Source organism: Wasmannia auropunctata, unplaced genomic scaffold, assembly GCF_000956235.1.
Source record: "Wasmannia auropunctata unplaced genomic scaffold, wasmannia.A_1.0 LD336026.1, whole genome shotgun sequence".
Taxonomy (NCBI): domain Eukaryota; kingdom Metazoa; phylum Arthropoda; class Insecta; order Hymenoptera; family Formicidae; genus Wasmannia; species Wasmannia auropunctata.
In genome coordinates this window covers 1169682-1186891 of record NW_012026864.1, presented here as the reverse complement: position 1 = coordinate 1186891, position 17210 = coordinate 1169682, and the positions used below count along the sequence as shown (strand labels likewise).

At 34.5% G+C, this 17210-nt stretch overlaps 4 protein-coding genes and 1 long non-coding RNA gene across 5 annotated transcripts; 3 read left to right on the top strand and 2 right to left on the bottom strand.

Moving 5' to 3' along the window:
* Nucleotides 1-157: 157 nt before the first annotated feature.
* On the bottom strand, nt 158-5833 carry LOC105452700 (serine/threonine-protein kinase D3). Its single transcript, XM_011694050.1, has 13 exons — nt 5569-5833; nt 4385-4669; nt 4173-4304; nt 3859-4064; nt 3415-3694; nt 3180-3334; nt 3015-3076; nt 2746-2875; nt 2497-2629; nt 2166-2345; nt 1197-1952; nt 981-1066; nt 158-899 (listed from the first exon to the last, which is right to left on the bottom strand). The coding sequence occupies exons 2-13, from the start codon at nt 4647-4649 to the stop codon at nt 786-788; spliced, it is 2499 nt and encodes an 832-aa protein (XP_011692352.1). The 5' UTR covers nt 4650-4669; nt 5569-5833; the 3' UTR covers nt 158-785.
* Nucleotides 5834-5971: 138 nt separating this feature from the next.
* LOC105452699 (tetratricopeptide repeat protein 27) lies at nt 5972-9819 on the top strand. Its single transcript, XM_011694048.1, has 8 exons — nt 5972-6270; nt 6788-7640; nt 7716-7782; nt 7854-8186; nt 8279-8452; nt 8525-8677; nt 8771-8932; nt 9117-9819. The coding sequence occupies exons 1-8, from the start codon at nt 6198-6200 to the stop codon at nt 9678-9680; spliced, it is 2379 nt and encodes a 792-aa protein (XP_011692350.1). The 5' UTR covers nt 5972-6197; the 3' UTR covers nt 9681-9819.
* A 1390-nt stretch (nt 9820-11209) lies between these two features.
* LOC105452896 lies at nt 11210-12262 on the top strand. The gene is made up of 3 exons (XM_011694448.1): nt 11210-11459; nt 11580-11702; nt 12065-12262. Exons 1-3 carry the CDS (start codon nt 11325-11327, stop codon nt 12260-12262), a joined length of 456 nt encoding a protein of 151 aa, XP_011692750.1. The 5' UTR covers nt 11210-11324.
* On the top strand, nt 12233-16451 carry LOC105452698 (threonine dehydratase biosynthetic, chloroplastic-like). The gene is made up of 4 exons (XM_011694047.1): nt 12233-12424; nt 12662-12830; nt 13314-13591; nt 16131-16451. The coding sequence occupies exons 1-4, from the start codon at nt 12282-12284 to the stop codon at nt 16192-16194; spliced, it is 654 nt and encodes a 217-aa protein (XP_011692349.1). The 5' UTR covers nt 12233-12281; the 3' UTR covers nt 16195-16451.
* On the bottom strand, nt 14792-15551 carry LOC105452697. Its single transcript, XR_974767.1, has 3 exons — nt 15444-15551; nt 15117-15214; nt 14792-14874 (listed from the first exon to the last, which is right to left on the bottom strand). It is a non-coding gene; the product is annotated as an uncharacterized LOC105452697 (long non-coding RNA).
* Nucleotides 16452-17210: the final 759 nt, after the last annotated feature.

Genomic DNA, 17210 nt, shown 5'->3' with positions numbered 1-17210 from the left:
TAAATGCAAATAAAGTTTTCAACTGAATTTGTGTATCTTAAATCGCAAGTTAATACATAGAAATAAATTTGTAATTATCATTACATATTAAAAAGTAAATTACATCAATAAAATATGAAGTCATCCCAAAAACAGCATGATAAAAATTAATAATTAAAACATCTAAAATGCTTTTTATAAAAAATAGTGTTATTCTTAATATAATCTAGAATTTTAAAGCAATAAAAATGTCTACATTGTTTTAATGTAGTTTAAGTAGCTGATATAGAGACAATCTCTACAAATAAAATCTGAAGTAGGTATTTGCAATAAAATTTAGTTTAATACCTACACAAACAAACGCGACATTTCGGTCTAAATTTTTCACGAACAAGGAAACTGTCCGTAAAGCGTTTCTCTTATCTTATCATTTTTGTTTCTCACTACGTGTAATATACCGCGAATCCAAATCCTTTTTGTGATAGGACCACTTTGTGGGAATGTTAACGTTACATATGGAAGCTTTCTGAATGTTACGTTTAATAATATTATTAAGTATTTTGGAGGAAGTAGCAGTATCCCGAAAATGCAAATTCAGAATGCCGATGTCGATTCCATTCTAGAGCCGAGAACGACATATACGGGATATCGCCCGAAAGACAAAGTTGTACTAGTTTTCACGTACTTTTACTGTATCAGGCACGAATAAATCGCCGTAGAGTAGCTCGAGCGTATCGAGCCCAGCCTTTGTGTAGTGACAAGGAAGTCGGTAATGCCTCGATGTTCAAAGCAGGCGAACAGTTCTGTCATGTCTCCTGATTGCTGTACGCCATCCAACGTGCGTCGTCGCTTTCGTGAGTCAAGTAGCGATAGCCAACTTTCTGCTCCAATTTTCTCAAGTCGCACCATGTTTGATAATCCTTAGAAAAAGGTATTTTTAATAATTAATAACGATCAAATAGATAATCGAATAGAGATAAAGTGGGGGAAATAATGCTTACTTGTAGCCACACGTGTTGCAAGCTCCTGTCCACGGTGTATCTCTTTCTCTGCTTAACTTGCAGAAGGTTATTGATCAAATCAATAGCTGAAAGATAGAGAAGCAATTATTAATACATATTATTAAGAAAAAAAAACGTAATCTCATATATTTATATACTAATATTACACTGCTCATCGAAGGCAATTCGCGGAGAAATAACAGAAGTGCTAATCACCATCGCTCGAAATTTCCTTCCACGGGGTCGGCGGATACATGAATGCGGCGTTCTGAATCTGCTCATTAATATCCTCTTCCTCGTTGAAGGGGAAGGTGCCACTTAACGACACGTATATAATTACGCCGACGCTCCACATGTCCAAGGAACGATTGTAGCCCTTATTTCGCAAAACCTCCGGCGCGAGGTACGCCGGCGTGCCGACGACGCTTCTGCGGAAGCTCTTCTCGCCGATTATCCGCGCGAATCCGAAGTCGCACAGTTTCACCTGGGTGAAGTCCGTGTCGCTGCTCAGCAGCACGTTCTCCGGCTTGAGATCGCAGTGCACGATGTTCTTGCTGTGGAGGTGTTTCAACGCGACCAGAATCTGCGTCACGAGGAACTTGGTTATCCGCTCGCTGAGCCGTCCCTTCTCCGAGCTCAAGATCATCTCCAGCATGTCGCCCTTCAGCTTCTCCATTACCACGAATATCCGCTCCGTTGTCTCGAACATACGCTCGAGATTCACCACTCCGCTGTGCGACAGATTCTGCAGGATGGCCACTTCGTTCTTCAGCTGGGCCTCCTGCTTCGTGGGAAAACGCAGCTTGTCGATGACCTTTATGGCGACCGCGCGGCCGCTCTTGCGATGAACACCCCCGTAAACTATGCCGAATTGTCCGGACCCTAAAACCTCATCCGGGAAAATCTGATACAATTGTGACATATCGGTGACGTTCTCCTCGGGTTCGGTAGGCTCGGCGGACTCCTCTTGATCTACAACACAAAATGCCTCGTTGGTCCACGACACGTAATGCCTTCTCCGTCATCATTTAATTTCAGGCAACAATATTTCAATACGGGATTTACTGTTGTAGTCAAATAATTGGGGAAAAATGTAAAATATAAACTAATAAAAGGCGCGTGAGAAACCGCGTGTTTTCCGTTCTGCACAGAAATGTCACTATAGCGAAACCAAATCATACATACTAGTCGACACGGTTACAGGCATAAGTGCTTGTCTAATAGTAGTTTCCCACGATCTAGCTATGTGAGCTCCGATACCACTTTCGGGAGGAGAGACTTGGCCGCAATTATCTCCGTATGATGGATCCTCCCCGACAAAGTAATCGGCATTGGCAGTTTTTAGCTCAAAGCAATGCATTATATCTACAATACAAAGTACGCAAGAAGTGTGTAAGAAGTTTAACTGAGGAAAGGCTTGTTGGGGGTTGACACATAAAATCTTAAAAAAAAAAGAAAAAAGAAAAATGCACTTAAAACGGAAACAATTTCTAACTCATATAAAGCAAGAACGTACATGAACGAGGTGTTTTAGCAGTTTCAATCGCAGAAATTTCAGCCAATGGTATCTCCTTGTAATATTTAGAACCATTCTCGCTTTGGAATAGCGTTATAGACTTTGTGTCAAGCCGCCAATAATGTTTCTTTCTCTGAAAAGATTCGTAAATCATTTTGTGTAAATATTTATACATTCAGTAGTTAATAATTTAAATGTCAGAAAAATTAGAAAAATCATAAAATTTGCACTGCTACTATAAATACTCACAATTGGATCACGATTTGTGAAATGCACCATCCAACCCTCTTTTAATACTTTAGACCCGCGTTTCTTAGTATGTTTCACACTTTGTACTATCCGCATTAATGGAATGTTGTTGCTCGGTGTAGAATTACAGCTTTTTTGATGAAAGAAAAAAAGGAGCGATATTAGAAAAATATGATTTAGATAGGTATTTTAAATAAATAAAAATCGCTGATATTATCAGGGATAAAAATAAAATTTGAAAACGATATTATTACAGTACAAAAGCTTACCTTGATGGTCGTGATTTCTGATACTCATCATAAGCAGCGTCATCGTTACATCGTGCATGATCCTACGAGCACACAATTTCAACGTTAAAACACTTTTTTTTTTAAATTATTTCCATTTTGCGACTTCAAAAAAAAAAAACGTTGAAAAAAGAACGAGCAACTTACTGGATAATCATTGGGCATCTTATTCTCGTTATTTGTGAACGACGAATCTCGTGATAGAAGCGACGATTCTGTATCGCTGTCAGCATCAGCTTCCTCATTTCTAATATCACATTTGGCTTCTAGTTCACTGCCAACACCGCTATCTGTGTATTCGCCTGGGGAAGCATTTTTTTAATTCATTAGATCTATCTGCACTACAAATTGTTTAAATTTACGTGTCCAAATAGTATTCTACCTATATTATCTCGTGGATTTTCTCCGGTGCAGTCTTTTGGTATTTTATCCATACACTTTTTGTGCGTATTGTATTGACAATCTTTACACTGAAGGCCTTGCTTAAATATACCCTTTAGCAACTTTTTACAGTGCCCACATACAGTCGGGCGCGTGTACGTGTGCACTACGAACGTGTGCGGGATTTTTATTCGCGTTGCGAGCTCACGCTCCACCCAAACGGGCCGCCCTCCCAATATCGGCGAAGAGGACTGTTTTGGTGCCATTATACTCGGTATTGCCTACAATACAAGTACATACATTTTATTCGGAAACGCGCACACGAAGAATACCGTTTCGCCAAATAAAAGAGAATAAGAAAAATAATATCAGCCGTATTTATTCGTTTTTCAAAGGTGTATGTGTACATTAAATTAAAGTCAAATGATATACTGTTCGCTCATACCAATGTACTATTATTTTGGCTTGTGTTAAGTGTACTATTTGAACTGTGATTATCGTCGGTATTGCTCGTCAGGCTGCTAGTGGAACCCTGACTCGGCGATCGTGGAACATTCAGCATGGCCGAACTGCGCCGTCTTTGACTCGCGTCTTGCGAACAGTTGTTCGGCACTTTGATAACGCATCTCTTGTGATAGTTCATACCACAACCTGAAAAGTTAAACATTTTACTGTTACCACATGATAAAGATCACATAAGAAAAAAAAATATATATATATAATTTGCAAAAAGCTTTAAAGTATTTATCATAAATTTACCTTCGCACTTGAGTCCTTGTCGAACAAGCCCAAATAACATTTCACCGCAAAAATCGCAAAATGTTGGAACCTTGTAGGAATGTACTGCTAAGGCATGGGGTCGAATGGGAATGTATTCGCTTGGCACTTGTGCTGAAATATATTAAACGATTTTTAAAACAACATTTTATGTGAGAAATCTGTAGCACAACGCATAAAAGCTTTTTCTTTACCAGTCAACACGACTTCTACCAGCGTCTCGTCAACTACCTCCGTAGCGTTTGTAACCAGCTGCAAAACATTTGTGGAATTGTAATCGTGCTTGAACAAAATTAATCTCTCAAACAGATGATTCAATCCGTGCTCCGGACACTTGGTGTTTATAAAATCACAGGCGAGATCTTTCAGGGCCTTAAGAGTAAGCGTGCTGCTATCGACCGTGACCGTGTCACGTATCAGACCGAACTGGAATAAAAACGTAACTTCTGTCCCCTCCATGGTGCTTTGTGACTTTTTTCCTGCAAAGTAAACACGTATTCATAGAGATACACGCAGATCAAAATTGTAACATATCTAAAAATTAGCAATGTATTTCAGCCAAGTTCTCGTTTTTTTTCAAAGTTAGCAAAAATTAATTAGAATTTATTTCTCCTCCGATTTTTGATAGAAAAAAAAATTATAATTTGTAACATATATGTAATATTTATAAGAGAAACAGTGAATGAAGGACTTATATTTTTAGAAGACAAAGGCACGATTTTAGATAAAGAAAAAAATAAGATGTGTAAACAAATATCCGGGATAATCAATGAAAAATGTATTAATTGCGTGCGAGAGATTATAAAAATAACTAAGTAAACGTGTGCAGCGTATTAGTTATTTATATATAAAAATATATAATTAAGTCACTCATTATCCCTCCCCCTCTTCCTCCCTTTCTCGCTCTTCTGCCGTAATGTCAAAGAATCATCGGCGGAGGAGCCTCTTATTAATAATTTCCGCACTGGCTTTTTTTCGATGCCAAGTGAATCATTCATCGCGCGGAAGATTCCCGGTTGCTCGTAACGGCCGGGCGACATGCGTGAAGCGTCTCCGGACGATTCGCCAGGGAGACGCGATAATCTCCTCGCGGGCCAAAAGCATCCTCGATAACGCGGCTTATCCGGCGCAAAAGGTGTTTCGTAATCGACCTATGCATGCAACACGCCCCGGTGCGTCCCGTGCGAATTCTCGCGAATCGAGGAAAAAGCGGAGAAAGAGGGAGAGAAAGCGAGAGAGAGAGAGAGAGAGAGAGCGAGAGCAAGAGAGAGAGGAAAGAGAACGACAGGAGGAAAGCGTAACAGAGGAGAGCGAGCGACGAAAGAGTTGCGCGCAACGCCGACGGATTCCCCTCGCCGGGGGATCCTTTACTACATACTTCCTCGTGCGTCTCGTCGGGCCAGCTCCGGCTCGGATGTGCGACGCGGCTGCTCTTCTCTCCTTCACCTCAGGAACGCGGCGGCATAATTGACAGAGACGGTCGCGAGCAGCCAGCCAGCGTGCGGTGTCACCGTCGTCGTACGCGCCGTCAAGTCCATGCCTGACACACATTCGCCGATGACATTTTACAGTTATCTCCAGGTGACCGACCCACCTTGACGTAAAGGCCCTCTCCGGTACTGCCAGTGCAGCCAGTTATCCGCCGCGGCGCGGCGCGGCGGCGGTCTCGCTCGCCACTTCCGGGCTCCCCCACACAGCGGCGCTCACGACGACGACGGTTCGCCGCGCCGCGCATGTGCAAAAAAGAGACGGATGACCCCCGCTATATTAAAAACACTGATGATTCTAACCTCGAGAGAACCGCGTGTCACCGCGACGTGCGGCGTAATATAACCTTGCGAGAGGGCCGGGAGGGTGCTTGAAGGCGCTACAATTCACCGGCCGGTGAAGTGAAAGGAAAAAGAAGTGTGTCACCGCGTGCGGTCATCGTGATATTCGTACTGTTCTGTAAATTTGAACTGAGAACATAAAATAAACGCAGTATTTTTGTGATTACGTTATGACACCATGGCTCTACTCACAAGTCAAATAGACGAAGACGTGGAAGTTCAACTTTTACTTAATTTCTCCATAAGTGAAGGTGATTATTGTCAGTTATTGTTAACCCGGGATGGTCATTGTGGGTCCCAGGGACCCAGGCAAAATTCACAACTAAATATCTTTATAACTACCGCTCAAAATAATTTAATCAAAATAATTTTATCTTTTTTCTGTGAAAAAAGATAAAATTAGCGAAAATTTTTTTGTCGAGGATTTCTCAACATTAAAAAAAATAAATAAATATAAAATACACATTGCATTACACAAAAGAGATCTTAAACTAACTTCAATTCAAGTTTCAAGTCGATACATCGAAAAGAGGTCACTACATTTTAAGAATGGCAACTACATTTCCGCTCCGGGTCCCGCGGACCCAGCATGACCAAATATGTTATTTTTCAGAGGTGTGACCACAACGGGTTAACTATATATATTACAGTATAACTGGATGATTTAACAAATGTGTGTATTTACCAAATATATGGAATTGCGAGCACACACATATATTTCTAAGAGTTGTACGTCATGATTCTGTCAACAATTGTTTCTAATTTTAGTTTCAGATTTGCCGCATAATGTGTCCGGCATATTGAACGGCCAGTACGAAGATACAATTAATAACGAACTTTCTGCGTTTATCGAGGAAGTGAGGAATGGCGATAGCTTGGAAGAGATTGTAAATAACGGTTTATCGAGAACCGATGCGCATCTGTCGTGGCTGTGTGCAGGAGTGGCTTCGTTATTGCACTTTGTGCAATGCAACTGGACAGGCCCTGGCATTGACAATGATATCGATTGGTTGAAAACCAGACGAGACGAGGCGCTGAAGCATCTATCCTTGCACGATGGATGCAATGTAAATGTACGAAGACCAGAGCTTCTGTATCTGTCCAAGACAATATTTTCTAATGCAGATCTGCAGCTTAAGTACAGAAGTTGCGTTTGGTGGCTGTTCAGAGCCTCTCTGTTGCATCAGCATGCGTTGGATGAAGATTCCGGGGTGCTATATGAAGAAACCGAGAATCTAATAACGGAAATTAATAATCTGAATATATTGGAAAACCTCCTTTGCAGGCTTTCATTCCATCTGGAAGCTGCCCGATTTTATTTGCACTACAGAAGAGTACAGAATTCGGAGAAGCATCTTGAATATGCACAAATCACAGCGGGCTTAAGATTAAATTTGGAAGGTGCGATGGGAAAACGTACCAAGTACCAGCAAGAAGAGAAGGCGCAGTTGTACCTCAAAGTGGAGATGGACAAGGATACTTTTCCTTCCGTGGACTGCGAAGATGTACCGAAATCTTTGACTTTAAATGACGAATTGAGATTGGAGCACATCGAGTTTTTGGAGCATATGGAAGAGACTAAACTAGGCATGGTAGAAGAAGCAATAATTTTGGCAAAATAGTAAGTATGACAGCTTGTATATTTGTATCAATCACAGTAAAACCACTGCAACAGAAAGATTTTAATAGTCAATAGTGATGAGTTGCAGTTATGTCAACCTAGGCACAAACTCACTGACGAGGAAATCAGACCGTATCTAACTGTAAGTTAACAGTGTTCAATGTTGTATTTTGTTACATCGTTTATAAATAATTGACGAAATATTTGTTGTAGACAGTTATTGAGAGTACAAAAAATTGGTCGCTAAAGATGACGTCTTTGTGCTACCGTTGCTCACTGGAGTCCGACGACAAGAGAACTGTCGAGCGATCTATGATGCAAGCGGAGTCTCTGCTGAAGGATTACAATGACGTAAGAGCGCCTGTAGCCAGAAGAATGGATTTATTCTTTGCGAGCGGTATGAGGCCTGTTTGGACGTTGAAGGAGAAACTGGCCAATGTAATGCTCAGTCTCGGCTTGGTGAAGAGCGCTCTGGAGATTTTCACAAAACTAGGACTATGGGAAGATGTGATTGTCTGTTACACCGTGTTAAATTTGAAACACAAGGTATACATATATATATATATACTTTATATAGTATAATACTACAAAGAAAGTTATATTGTATAATAAATGTTCCTTGTATTGAACGTTTTCAGGCAGCTGAGATTATTGAGCAGGAAATATCTAAAAAGCCAACGGTGAAATTGTGGTGTCTATTGGGAGATGCGACCGAAGATGTGAGTCACTATGAAGTGGCATGGAAATTATCCGAGGAAAGAAGCAGTAGAGTACAAAAGCATTGGGGATTCTATTATTTCGCAAAGAAAAATGTTAGTATTTGAGCCGTTAACTTTCAATGTAAAACTTCTATTCAAATCTCAAATGTAACATTAATTTTTTAGTATGTCGAGGCTGTGCCACATTTGAAGCTATCCGTCGAATTGAATAACATTCAGGAACTTGTGTGGTTTAGGCTAGGCTATGCAGCGTTGCAGATAGAAGATTGGAAGTTGGCTGCTGCGGCGTATAGACATTACTGTGCTTTAGAACAATCTGTACGTACACATATTTCTTCTACACGTATTGCTATTTTTTTTATAACTGATATACAAATTAAATAAAATTTTTATTCTACGTAAAAATTTCAGACTTTCGAAGCATGGAACAATTTAGCAAAAGCGTACATAAAATTGGGAGATAAACCAAGAGCTTGGAAGTCTTTGCAGGACGCGATAAAATGTAATTACGATCGTTGGGAAGTGTGGGACAATTTGATGGTCGTGAGCATTGATTTGGGACATTTTTCAGAAGTAAATATCCACATATGACAATTTTTTACAAAAATTATTTGCTAAACTATTCAAACTAATTTTAAGAGTTAAAATATTTTTAAATCAATTGTAGAATTAGTTATTTATATTAAATATATTTACATTTTTATATTAAATATTTTTTATCAATATTTTATCAATTTTTTCAACAATTTATTTGCAGGTTATTCGATGTTATCATCGTATTTTGGACTTGAAAAACAGCCATTCAGATGTTCAAGTTCTTCAAATATTAACAAATGCTATAACAAATAATATTAATGACGCGGACGGAAATCCAGCATCTCGTTTGCTTCAAAACAGTTTGGAATTATTTGGAAGAATTACTTCTAATACAGTTAATAATCCAGATATTTGGAGAATGTACGCTGAACTTGTCGTATTGAGAAAAACGGACGTTGACGAAGAGAAAGCGGCACACTATCTACAACAAGCGTATCGTTTTATCACTTCAGATCCAAAATGGTGTCACAGCGAAGATACAACTCTAAATGTACTGGAATTATGTTGCAATTTAGCGCAAACGTATTTACGTTGCGCTACTGACATCGCAGTTGTCAAGAAAAGGAAGATGTTGGGAAGCGCTAAATTGTCGCTTCAAGGAGTCGTGAAAAAGGTCAAGGAACAAGAATGGAACAATACGAATATTACCCAACAATTAATGAAAGTTGCAGAGTACTTAGCGTCTATATCAAATGAATTAGAACAAATAAAACCTACAGAATAAGGATATTATTTATCCTGTATCAATATTTCTCGCGTATCTATAATGAATTTTTCATACAGAACTGCTGTATGAAATCAGTGATATGATAATTTTAATAAAATAGTTTTACAACAAATAAATGTATTTTAAATATTTTAAATTTTATTTTATATGTATTATATACGATTATAAAAAATATTTAACTTGTTGCTTTTTCTATGTATATTTTAAATCCACAATTCTTAAAATCTTAAAGAAACCTAATATATTAAGAATTTAATAAATAAGTTTCTGAAAAGGTTTAAAGTTTATGACTTTTGAATATATATTTGCCTATATTTTAATGTTATACCTTATTATTTAAAATGATGAATGAGAATATATACCTCGTATATTTTAAATTCAGCAGCGATCGAAATTGATAATTTGCAACATTATACAGAAAAAGGCTAGGATGGCCGCTTTGTAAGCTTCATCTTTTTGCTACTGTTCAGGTGGTTTCGTTAAACGATAAACTGGAATGAGTCTAGAGCTCTCTCAATTTCGCGATAATTTTCTCAAATTTAATAATTTATATTAAGTTTGTATATTAATTCAATGCGTTTTATGGTCGTAAAGCACATTCTAGCCGATTTCTCAATGTAACAATATTTTATATCATTACAATATAATCTTAAAATAAATTTATTGTAAAATATTATAATGTAACAAATCAATAAATTAAATAAGGGCTACGAGCCTGACCTAGGTATTTAATGCTCCAATACAATTACATCAAGTGATTAAAACAAAACACAGCATGAAGCTCTTTTTAATCACCTGATGTTATTGTATTGGAGCATTAAATACCTAGCTCAAGCTCGTAGCTCTTATTTAACTTATTGATTTGTTACTTTGTTGAGCCATTTTAACTTATTTATTATTATATTATAATGTGTTTTAATAATATTACGATTCTTTATTTCCTTTGTTGCGTAGGGTGATGATATCATTTTACAGCTGAATGGATTTGTTTGAAGATTTAATAGATAAACAAAAATTTAAACAAGCATTACGATCTCGCTTACCTTTCTCAACATTTTTAAAAAATTTTAACATTTGTAGAATGTTCATTTACAATTGAATAATATAGAAAATCCGTATTTATTATAAGCAGCAGGTAAAAATAAAAAAATACGGAACAAATCGTACATCTCCAGCAAAAATTTGATCAAAGTTAAAGTTAAGATAAATAAGATGTTAAGATTAATAAGAAAAAAATCTATATTAATTTTGGATATGCCCTTAAAAATCTTAAAAATAAAAATTGTGTAATAAAATATGGAACAAATGCAGAAATAATGAATAACACTTGTTCCTTCATGTAACCGCATTAATTAATTCTATTTTTTTCTCGTTATTTGTCGAGTATGTAAGATCGAAATTTGTAAATATCGTTATCGCATTAGAAACAAACAAAGACTTCGGCAAAGGACGAGAAATGAGCTTTTGGTGACAAGTGATATGTTCTCCGCGATTAGTTTACGTCGTTTACGACAAGAGACAAGTCGAATTCGATCGCCCTGCTTCTGTCTCTGATTGACCTGAGTGCAATTGCGTGTCAAGTGACTCTGTCGAAAAAAGTAACTTTAATTTTTCGTTGAGGAACGTTACTTTTCATTTTACATGTCTCCGTTTCTTCGAATGAAAAAGAAGCAGAAGCTTAAGGAATGGACAACAACAAAAGGAAATATCGTGCCATTTTCTTATACCCTGGCCTACCCACTGTTACGACACCAGAATCATTTTTGTGTTTCATGGGTATTTTAGATTTAATTGATCAAAATTCTAAATTAACATTCTTCCTTCGTTTAAATGTTAATTTAGTAGTGAAGCTTCGAAATAATATTAGCAAAATAAATTTAGTACTTTCCTTTATAGAAAATAATTGAGAAAGGCTCTAAGAAAGCAAAATTATCGCAAAGATACAAGATCTCGTCTATCGCAATCAGAATAGCGAAGATTAAGATAGGAAGATACATTCTTGGAACACCACATTTTGAGGTAATAAATACTATAACATCTTTTCAATTTTTTGCGTATTAAACTTTTAGTAAAGTTGTTAGAAACTGAGAATCCAAATTATACAAAATAAATATTTCTACATCAAATAAACCGAAAATTTTAATAATCTCAAGATCTCAAAATCTAAATCCATGTAATGTTGAAAAATTGAAAAAATATGTATTTCGAGATTTAAATATTAACACGCGATGTAAAATAAATTTAATTGTAGTAATAAATTTGTGTATATATCACTTAAATGCAATCTAAACATGTAGAACAAAGAATTGCTTAAGAGTCGTTCGCGTCTTTAATATCGCCTCTTAATTTGTCATTAATTAAATCTAATATGATTGCTTTAGAGTATGTTATTCTGCCAAGGATTCAACATATATTTTAAGGGAGAAGTTCATCAAATTACCGGCAGCATCAAAGCCCGCGGCGTGGTTTACTCTTTGCTACAGCTAACGAGCGAGCAGAAACAAAAGGGCGTCATAGCAATCTCAACAGGCAGCTTCTCAGGCCGCTTATTCTCTCTGTTATTTTGGAAAGAAGCTTAAAATACCGGTGACAGTGGTGATGCCGGACTCAACGGCAAATGAAAAAGTTAAGGAGTGTCGAAACCTCGCAGCAACAGTGCTCGTTCAGGGTAAAGATATGGAAGAAGCACATAATATTGCTTTGCGTATCGCCGAGAGAGACGGCTTGTGTTATCTTGATGGGTACGCCTTTTGTCTGTAGAACTTTATTTAAGTTAAAATATTTGCCATTAAAAAATAATATTATCAATTATTTTTATTTATGAGATTCATTTTATTATTAAAAAATTAAGTAAATTAAAGAACGTTAATTATTATCTTTACATCATTATACTTTATATCATATTTTATTATTATATCAACGATTGCTTGGTTTATTAATAATTTCGTCTAATTTCTTAATCAAAATTTTTTGAATAGGAATGATCATCCCAACATGATTATTGGACAAGCTACCTTAGGCTTAGAAATTATTGAAAATATAGAAAAGATTAATATAGTATTGCTACCAACGACGATCAATGGTTGTGGATTAACCACGGGTATTGCGATGGCTATCAAAGAATGGAATCCAAATATAAAAATTATCGTAAGTGAAAACATGTTTTATTAGTGCTTCATTTTTTTATTAGCTGTCAATTGTTTCTTATTTTTCGATCTAATGAACTATAAAGGTGCCTTTTCATGCTGACGCTCAACGCTCATTTTTGGCGTCAAAATTACGTGATTATAGTTGGCTTGCACGAAAAGCGGCAAGTTTAACGTCAATCGTATTATTCGTATCTAAAATGTTCAGAACAAAACAGCAACAACCTTTGACGCTGAAGCTGAGAAAATCCAGCTTCTTTTTTTGACGCTAGCATCAAAGTCGAAGTCACGTAATTACCAAAAATCCAATATGTTGATTTCTTTACTGCTTACATTCTTACTGCTTAAGTTCTTCTATGTGCCACGGCTCTAATGCTAAAACGAGCGTCTCATGAATTTGCACCTTAACTCGTCTAAAACAAAGTTAATATTTACTTGAGAAGGAAATATAAATTTGTGGATCACATGTAATCTCAATCCACAGGAGGTACGAACTACAGTTTCTGATCCCTTAGTCGAAAACATTAGAAGGCACACGATTTCGTCTGATGAATTGGAAATTCCTATAACCGAGTACACGTGGTATGAAAGTCAGTACGGATTACCGGAAATGTGGTTCGACACGATTGTTACAGTAAATGAAACATTGGTTCGCATTGCTGCCGATCTTCTACTAACCGAAGCAAACATTGTCGACTCTAATGCAGCGATTGGCGTAGCTGCGATCTTAGCCGGTGAACTCCATAAGGTAGAGGGAAACAGGTGCAGATTTCTTTCATAAATTCAATTACTCTATCTCTAAAATTTATAGATTCTATAAATAGTGCATTTTATCGTGTGCTTAATAAAACAAACACTAATCAAGTCCTATTTAATTCAGTATTACAAATATTACACTTACAAGGAAACCTCGCGAAGTGTTCAATTTTAATGAAACACTTAATACACTTTGAGGTCACATACATGACATACATAAATAAATTTAGAAATTATCAGTTGGAGCTAAAATGCGATTTAAAGGGATGAAACCACCCCTTATATGTAAATTAATAATTCACATACATACAATAGCAATACAAATTTAAATATATTAATATTGAAAAACTCTTAAATATATTATTAAATATAGTAAATATACAAGACGTCCCATTTTAATTAAAACAGTCAATTTTTCCGAAATTATTGGTGATTCAAGAAAATATTTCAAATAAAAGTGAAACGGTTTCGAGGAAAACGTATTTTAGTCAAGTTGCAATTTTTCCAAGTGGAGATGCTAAAAGATATGACAGTCACTTTTATTTTATATATTTATATTTTCATTTTTTAAAATAATTACATAATTTTTTTACATAATATGTTTCCTATAATTCTGCACATAACATAGTTAAGTGAAAGTTCAAAAAATCAATACTTTACGAGTTTTTCATATTTTATTATGTCATATTTTGACATAAAATATGAAATATCTTGTAAACTGTTGATTTCTTGATAATTGTATTTTAATACTTTTATGCAGAGAATAATGAGATGAAATGATGGGTATAAAGAAAACGTACAGTTACTTAAAAAAAAAATGCAATATTACATTTTTTTCCCCTCTTTTATGTGAAACATTTTCTTGTATCTTTAATAATTTCGCTGCATGATAATTGACTGTTTTAACTAAAATATCTTGTACTTAAAGATATGTACCTATTACGTATATATAATTAATTATTAATAAATAAGACACAGAAAATTGATAGCTCTTGAATGTATTTATTTAAAGTTACAATATAACATTTCTCTGTTATTATATAACAGAGAAATTCTCTTTTCTATTTTATAAATATAAAGAGATATATAGGCCATATAGTCAGATATAAGGAACGATATTAAGCGATTTATTCTAGTATCATTATTCTGATATATTTGATGGATATGATCCAGGACAAAGAGGTCTGTTATCTAGTTTATTTTTTTCCAAATGTGAAATCCCATTCACACACTTTAGTGGTTATAGTATTACAATACAAGTGATCACAGCAATCACTATCCTGGGAACACTAAAATATTAAAAATATAATATTTATAGTTGTGTTATTCGACATTAAAAATTAATATTAATTTGTGGATAATATTGCGGATGCATCGATACAGACGTAAAACATTTTCTTGTGGTCTTAATTAATTTATGCTCAGAACAAAATGTGAATTTAAAATTTTTTAACTCGAATATTGTTTCTTTTGTATGTCTTTATAATGCGGAAAATGACTTTCATCAAATATATATTTTATAAATACTTACGCCCCCCCACAAATAACGACATCCTTGAGAAGGAACTATAGCCATAGCAATCACAATGGAAATAATTAAAATAATGAACTTCATCTTGACAATATTTTCTGTAATTATTATTTTTATAATATATCTACAATTCGTCTGTGAAATAATAATCTGATAATAATACTTCTATAAAAATTGCAATTTTAACTTCAATTTATTTTTTAAATGACAAAACTAATAAAACAAGAAACATCTTATTATTAATATAATAGCAATATATAGTTTATTATCTATTAATTTGAATTCTCAACTTTTATTTTTGAAAATTAGATGTATGTTAGAACTTACGTCACCGTTTTTCTTGGGAAGTAAAATCAATTATGCAGGTCGTACGATGCACAAAAAAAAACTAATCAATTCTTAATATATCTTCGAGTATTTATACTTCATATTGCACTTATTTATAGCAAAAATATTGGAAATATATGGCTTCCGTGACAAATTAAACGTTATCATTTCCATACGGAAATTGAATTTGTCACGAAGAAAGTTTGTCACAATAAAACACTTAATGTTTCCGCATGTGAAAATGATAACGTTTTGTCACGAAAAACAATAAAACACTATTCAATCAATATGTGTGAATATTGTTTTATTGTTTGTTGTTGAATATGTAAGTAGCTTTATGACAAAATTAAGTGTCAAGTTCTGATTTTAATGTGTACGTATAAACGTTATCACTTTCGTATGTAGAGTTAATGTTTTACATAAAATGCAAAACATTTTTTTATATCGACCTTGAATAGTTTTCGAGATATAACGAAAAGAACTGAAAACTGCTTTACATATAAGGGATGGTTCTCTTCAAATCGTTTTTTAGCATCAACTAATACTTTTTAAATTCATCTATTTACGTAATCCATAAGTGTACAAAGTTTCATTAAAATTAAAATTTAACACTTTGTGAGGTTTCCTTGTTAGATTATAACATTAGTTTATAACAATATTATAAATTGTAATTCTTGTGTTCGCCAGTGTATTAATACCTCTATACGGCAAAATCGATTCGATTACTGAACTAACGAAGAAGGAACAATGATTATGGAGTCTTGTGCTGATCAAATCCTCACGGCTACTTGAATAAACTTTTTATATTTCTGCATTAAAAAATCAAAGTAAAGATTGTGTATATTTAATGTAAGCAATATAAATAATTTGCAAAATGTGACACATAGAACAAATCGTGAAACGCGCATGCACGGGAGAGAAAGAAAGAGAGAGAGAGAGAGATTGATTGCTATTTATTAGATGCTCTGGGACACAATCCCCTCAAGAGAGAGAGAGAGAGAGAGAGAGGGGAGAACTCGATCACTGCGAAAAAGATAATTTCAAAGACGATATTTCAAAATACTGAAATAATAATTTTCTATAGCAATTATTACTTAAATCAATTTTTAGGCTTCTTACACAATAATAAAAAAAGACTCAATGAGATATATATAAGATAAAATACATAACAATACAATTGGAATTTATTATTTTTGAATATATTTATCTTATTGTAATTTACCTTTGTCCTATCCTTGTCTCTTTTCGTTTAATCGTTTAAAAATTATATGACATAAATGTAATACATTCTTTAATTTTAATATATATATCATATAAATATTGTAAAGTGTAACTACATAATTATAAAATTCTATTAATTTGATATCGATATTCACTATCCAAAAATATATCAATTTATTAGAATGTGTTTAGCTAATTTTAGCTAATTAATTAATTATATAACATATATGCGTATATCTTATATTTACATATTGAAATTCGGGTGGATCGAAGGTACCGAATTCAATATAACAGGTAGAATATATAATGTGTGCAGCTTTTCTTATTTATTTTAGTGTAGCAACATTAATTTTAAAATTAATTAGACTTGGAATTTGATTAATTGGCGTTTTCTACATTTAAATAAATATAAATAGAATACAAATATAAATGTAAAAATCAAAGGTGAAAGACAGCTGTACATTATTTAAAATGTAAAATGATCGTAATAATTTAAAATAATGTTTACAAATTTTCATCAATTTATATATATATATATATATATAT

Excerpts from the sequence above, each read along its gene's own strand:
- LOC105452698 (XM_011694047.1), top strand. The coding sequence starts at position 12,282 with ATGCCGGACTCAACGGCAAATGAAAAAGTTAAGGAGTGTCGAAACCTC. Across the intron at positions 12,425-12,661 it reads GGCTTGTGTTATCTTGATGG|GAATGATCATCCCAACATGA; the intron begins GTACGCCTTTTG and ends TTTTTTGAATAG. Across the intron at positions 12,831-13,313 it reads ATCCAAATATAAAAATTATC|GAGGTACGAACTACAGTTTC; the intron begins GTAAGTGAAAAC and ends CTCAATCCACAG.
- LOC105452896 (XM_011694448.1), top strand. The coding sequence starts at position 11,325 with ATGTCTCCGTTTCTTCGAATGAAAAAGAAGCAGAAGCTTAAGGAATGG. Across the intron at positions 11,460-11,579 it reads ATCATTTTTGTGTTTCATGG|AAAATAATTGAGAAAGGCTC; the intron begins GTATTTTAGATT and ends TTTCCTTTATAG. Across the intron at positions 11,703-12,064 it reads TTGGAACACCACATTTTGAG|AGTATGTTATTCTGCCAAGG; the intron begins GTAATAAATACT and ends TGATTGCTTTAG.
- LOC105452699 (XM_011694048.1), top strand. The coding sequence starts at position 6,198 with ATGGCTCTACTCACAAGTCAAATAGACGAAGACGTGGAAGTTCAACTT. Across the intron at positions 7,783-7,853 it reads AAATCAGACCGTATCTAACT|ACAGTTATTGAGAGTACAAA; the intron begins GTAAGTTAACAG and ends TATTTGTTGTAG. Across the intron at positions 8,187-8,278 it reads TGTTAAATTTGAAACACAAG|GCAGCTGAGATTATTGAGCA; the intron begins GTATACATATAT and ends GAACGTTTTCAG.
- LOC105452700 (XM_011694050.1), bottom strand. The coding sequence starts at position 4,649 with ATGGAGGGGACAGAAGTTACGTTTTTATTCCAGTTCGGTCTGATACGT. Across the intron at positions 2,630-2,745 it reads TCACAAATCGTGATCCAATT|AGAAAGAAACATTATTGGCG; the intron begins GTGAGTATTTAT and ends GAATCTTTTCAG. Across the intron at positions 1,067-1,196 it reads GAAGGAAATTTCGAGCGATG|CTATTGATTTGATCAATAAC; the intron begins GTGATTAGCACT and ends TCTATCTTTCAG.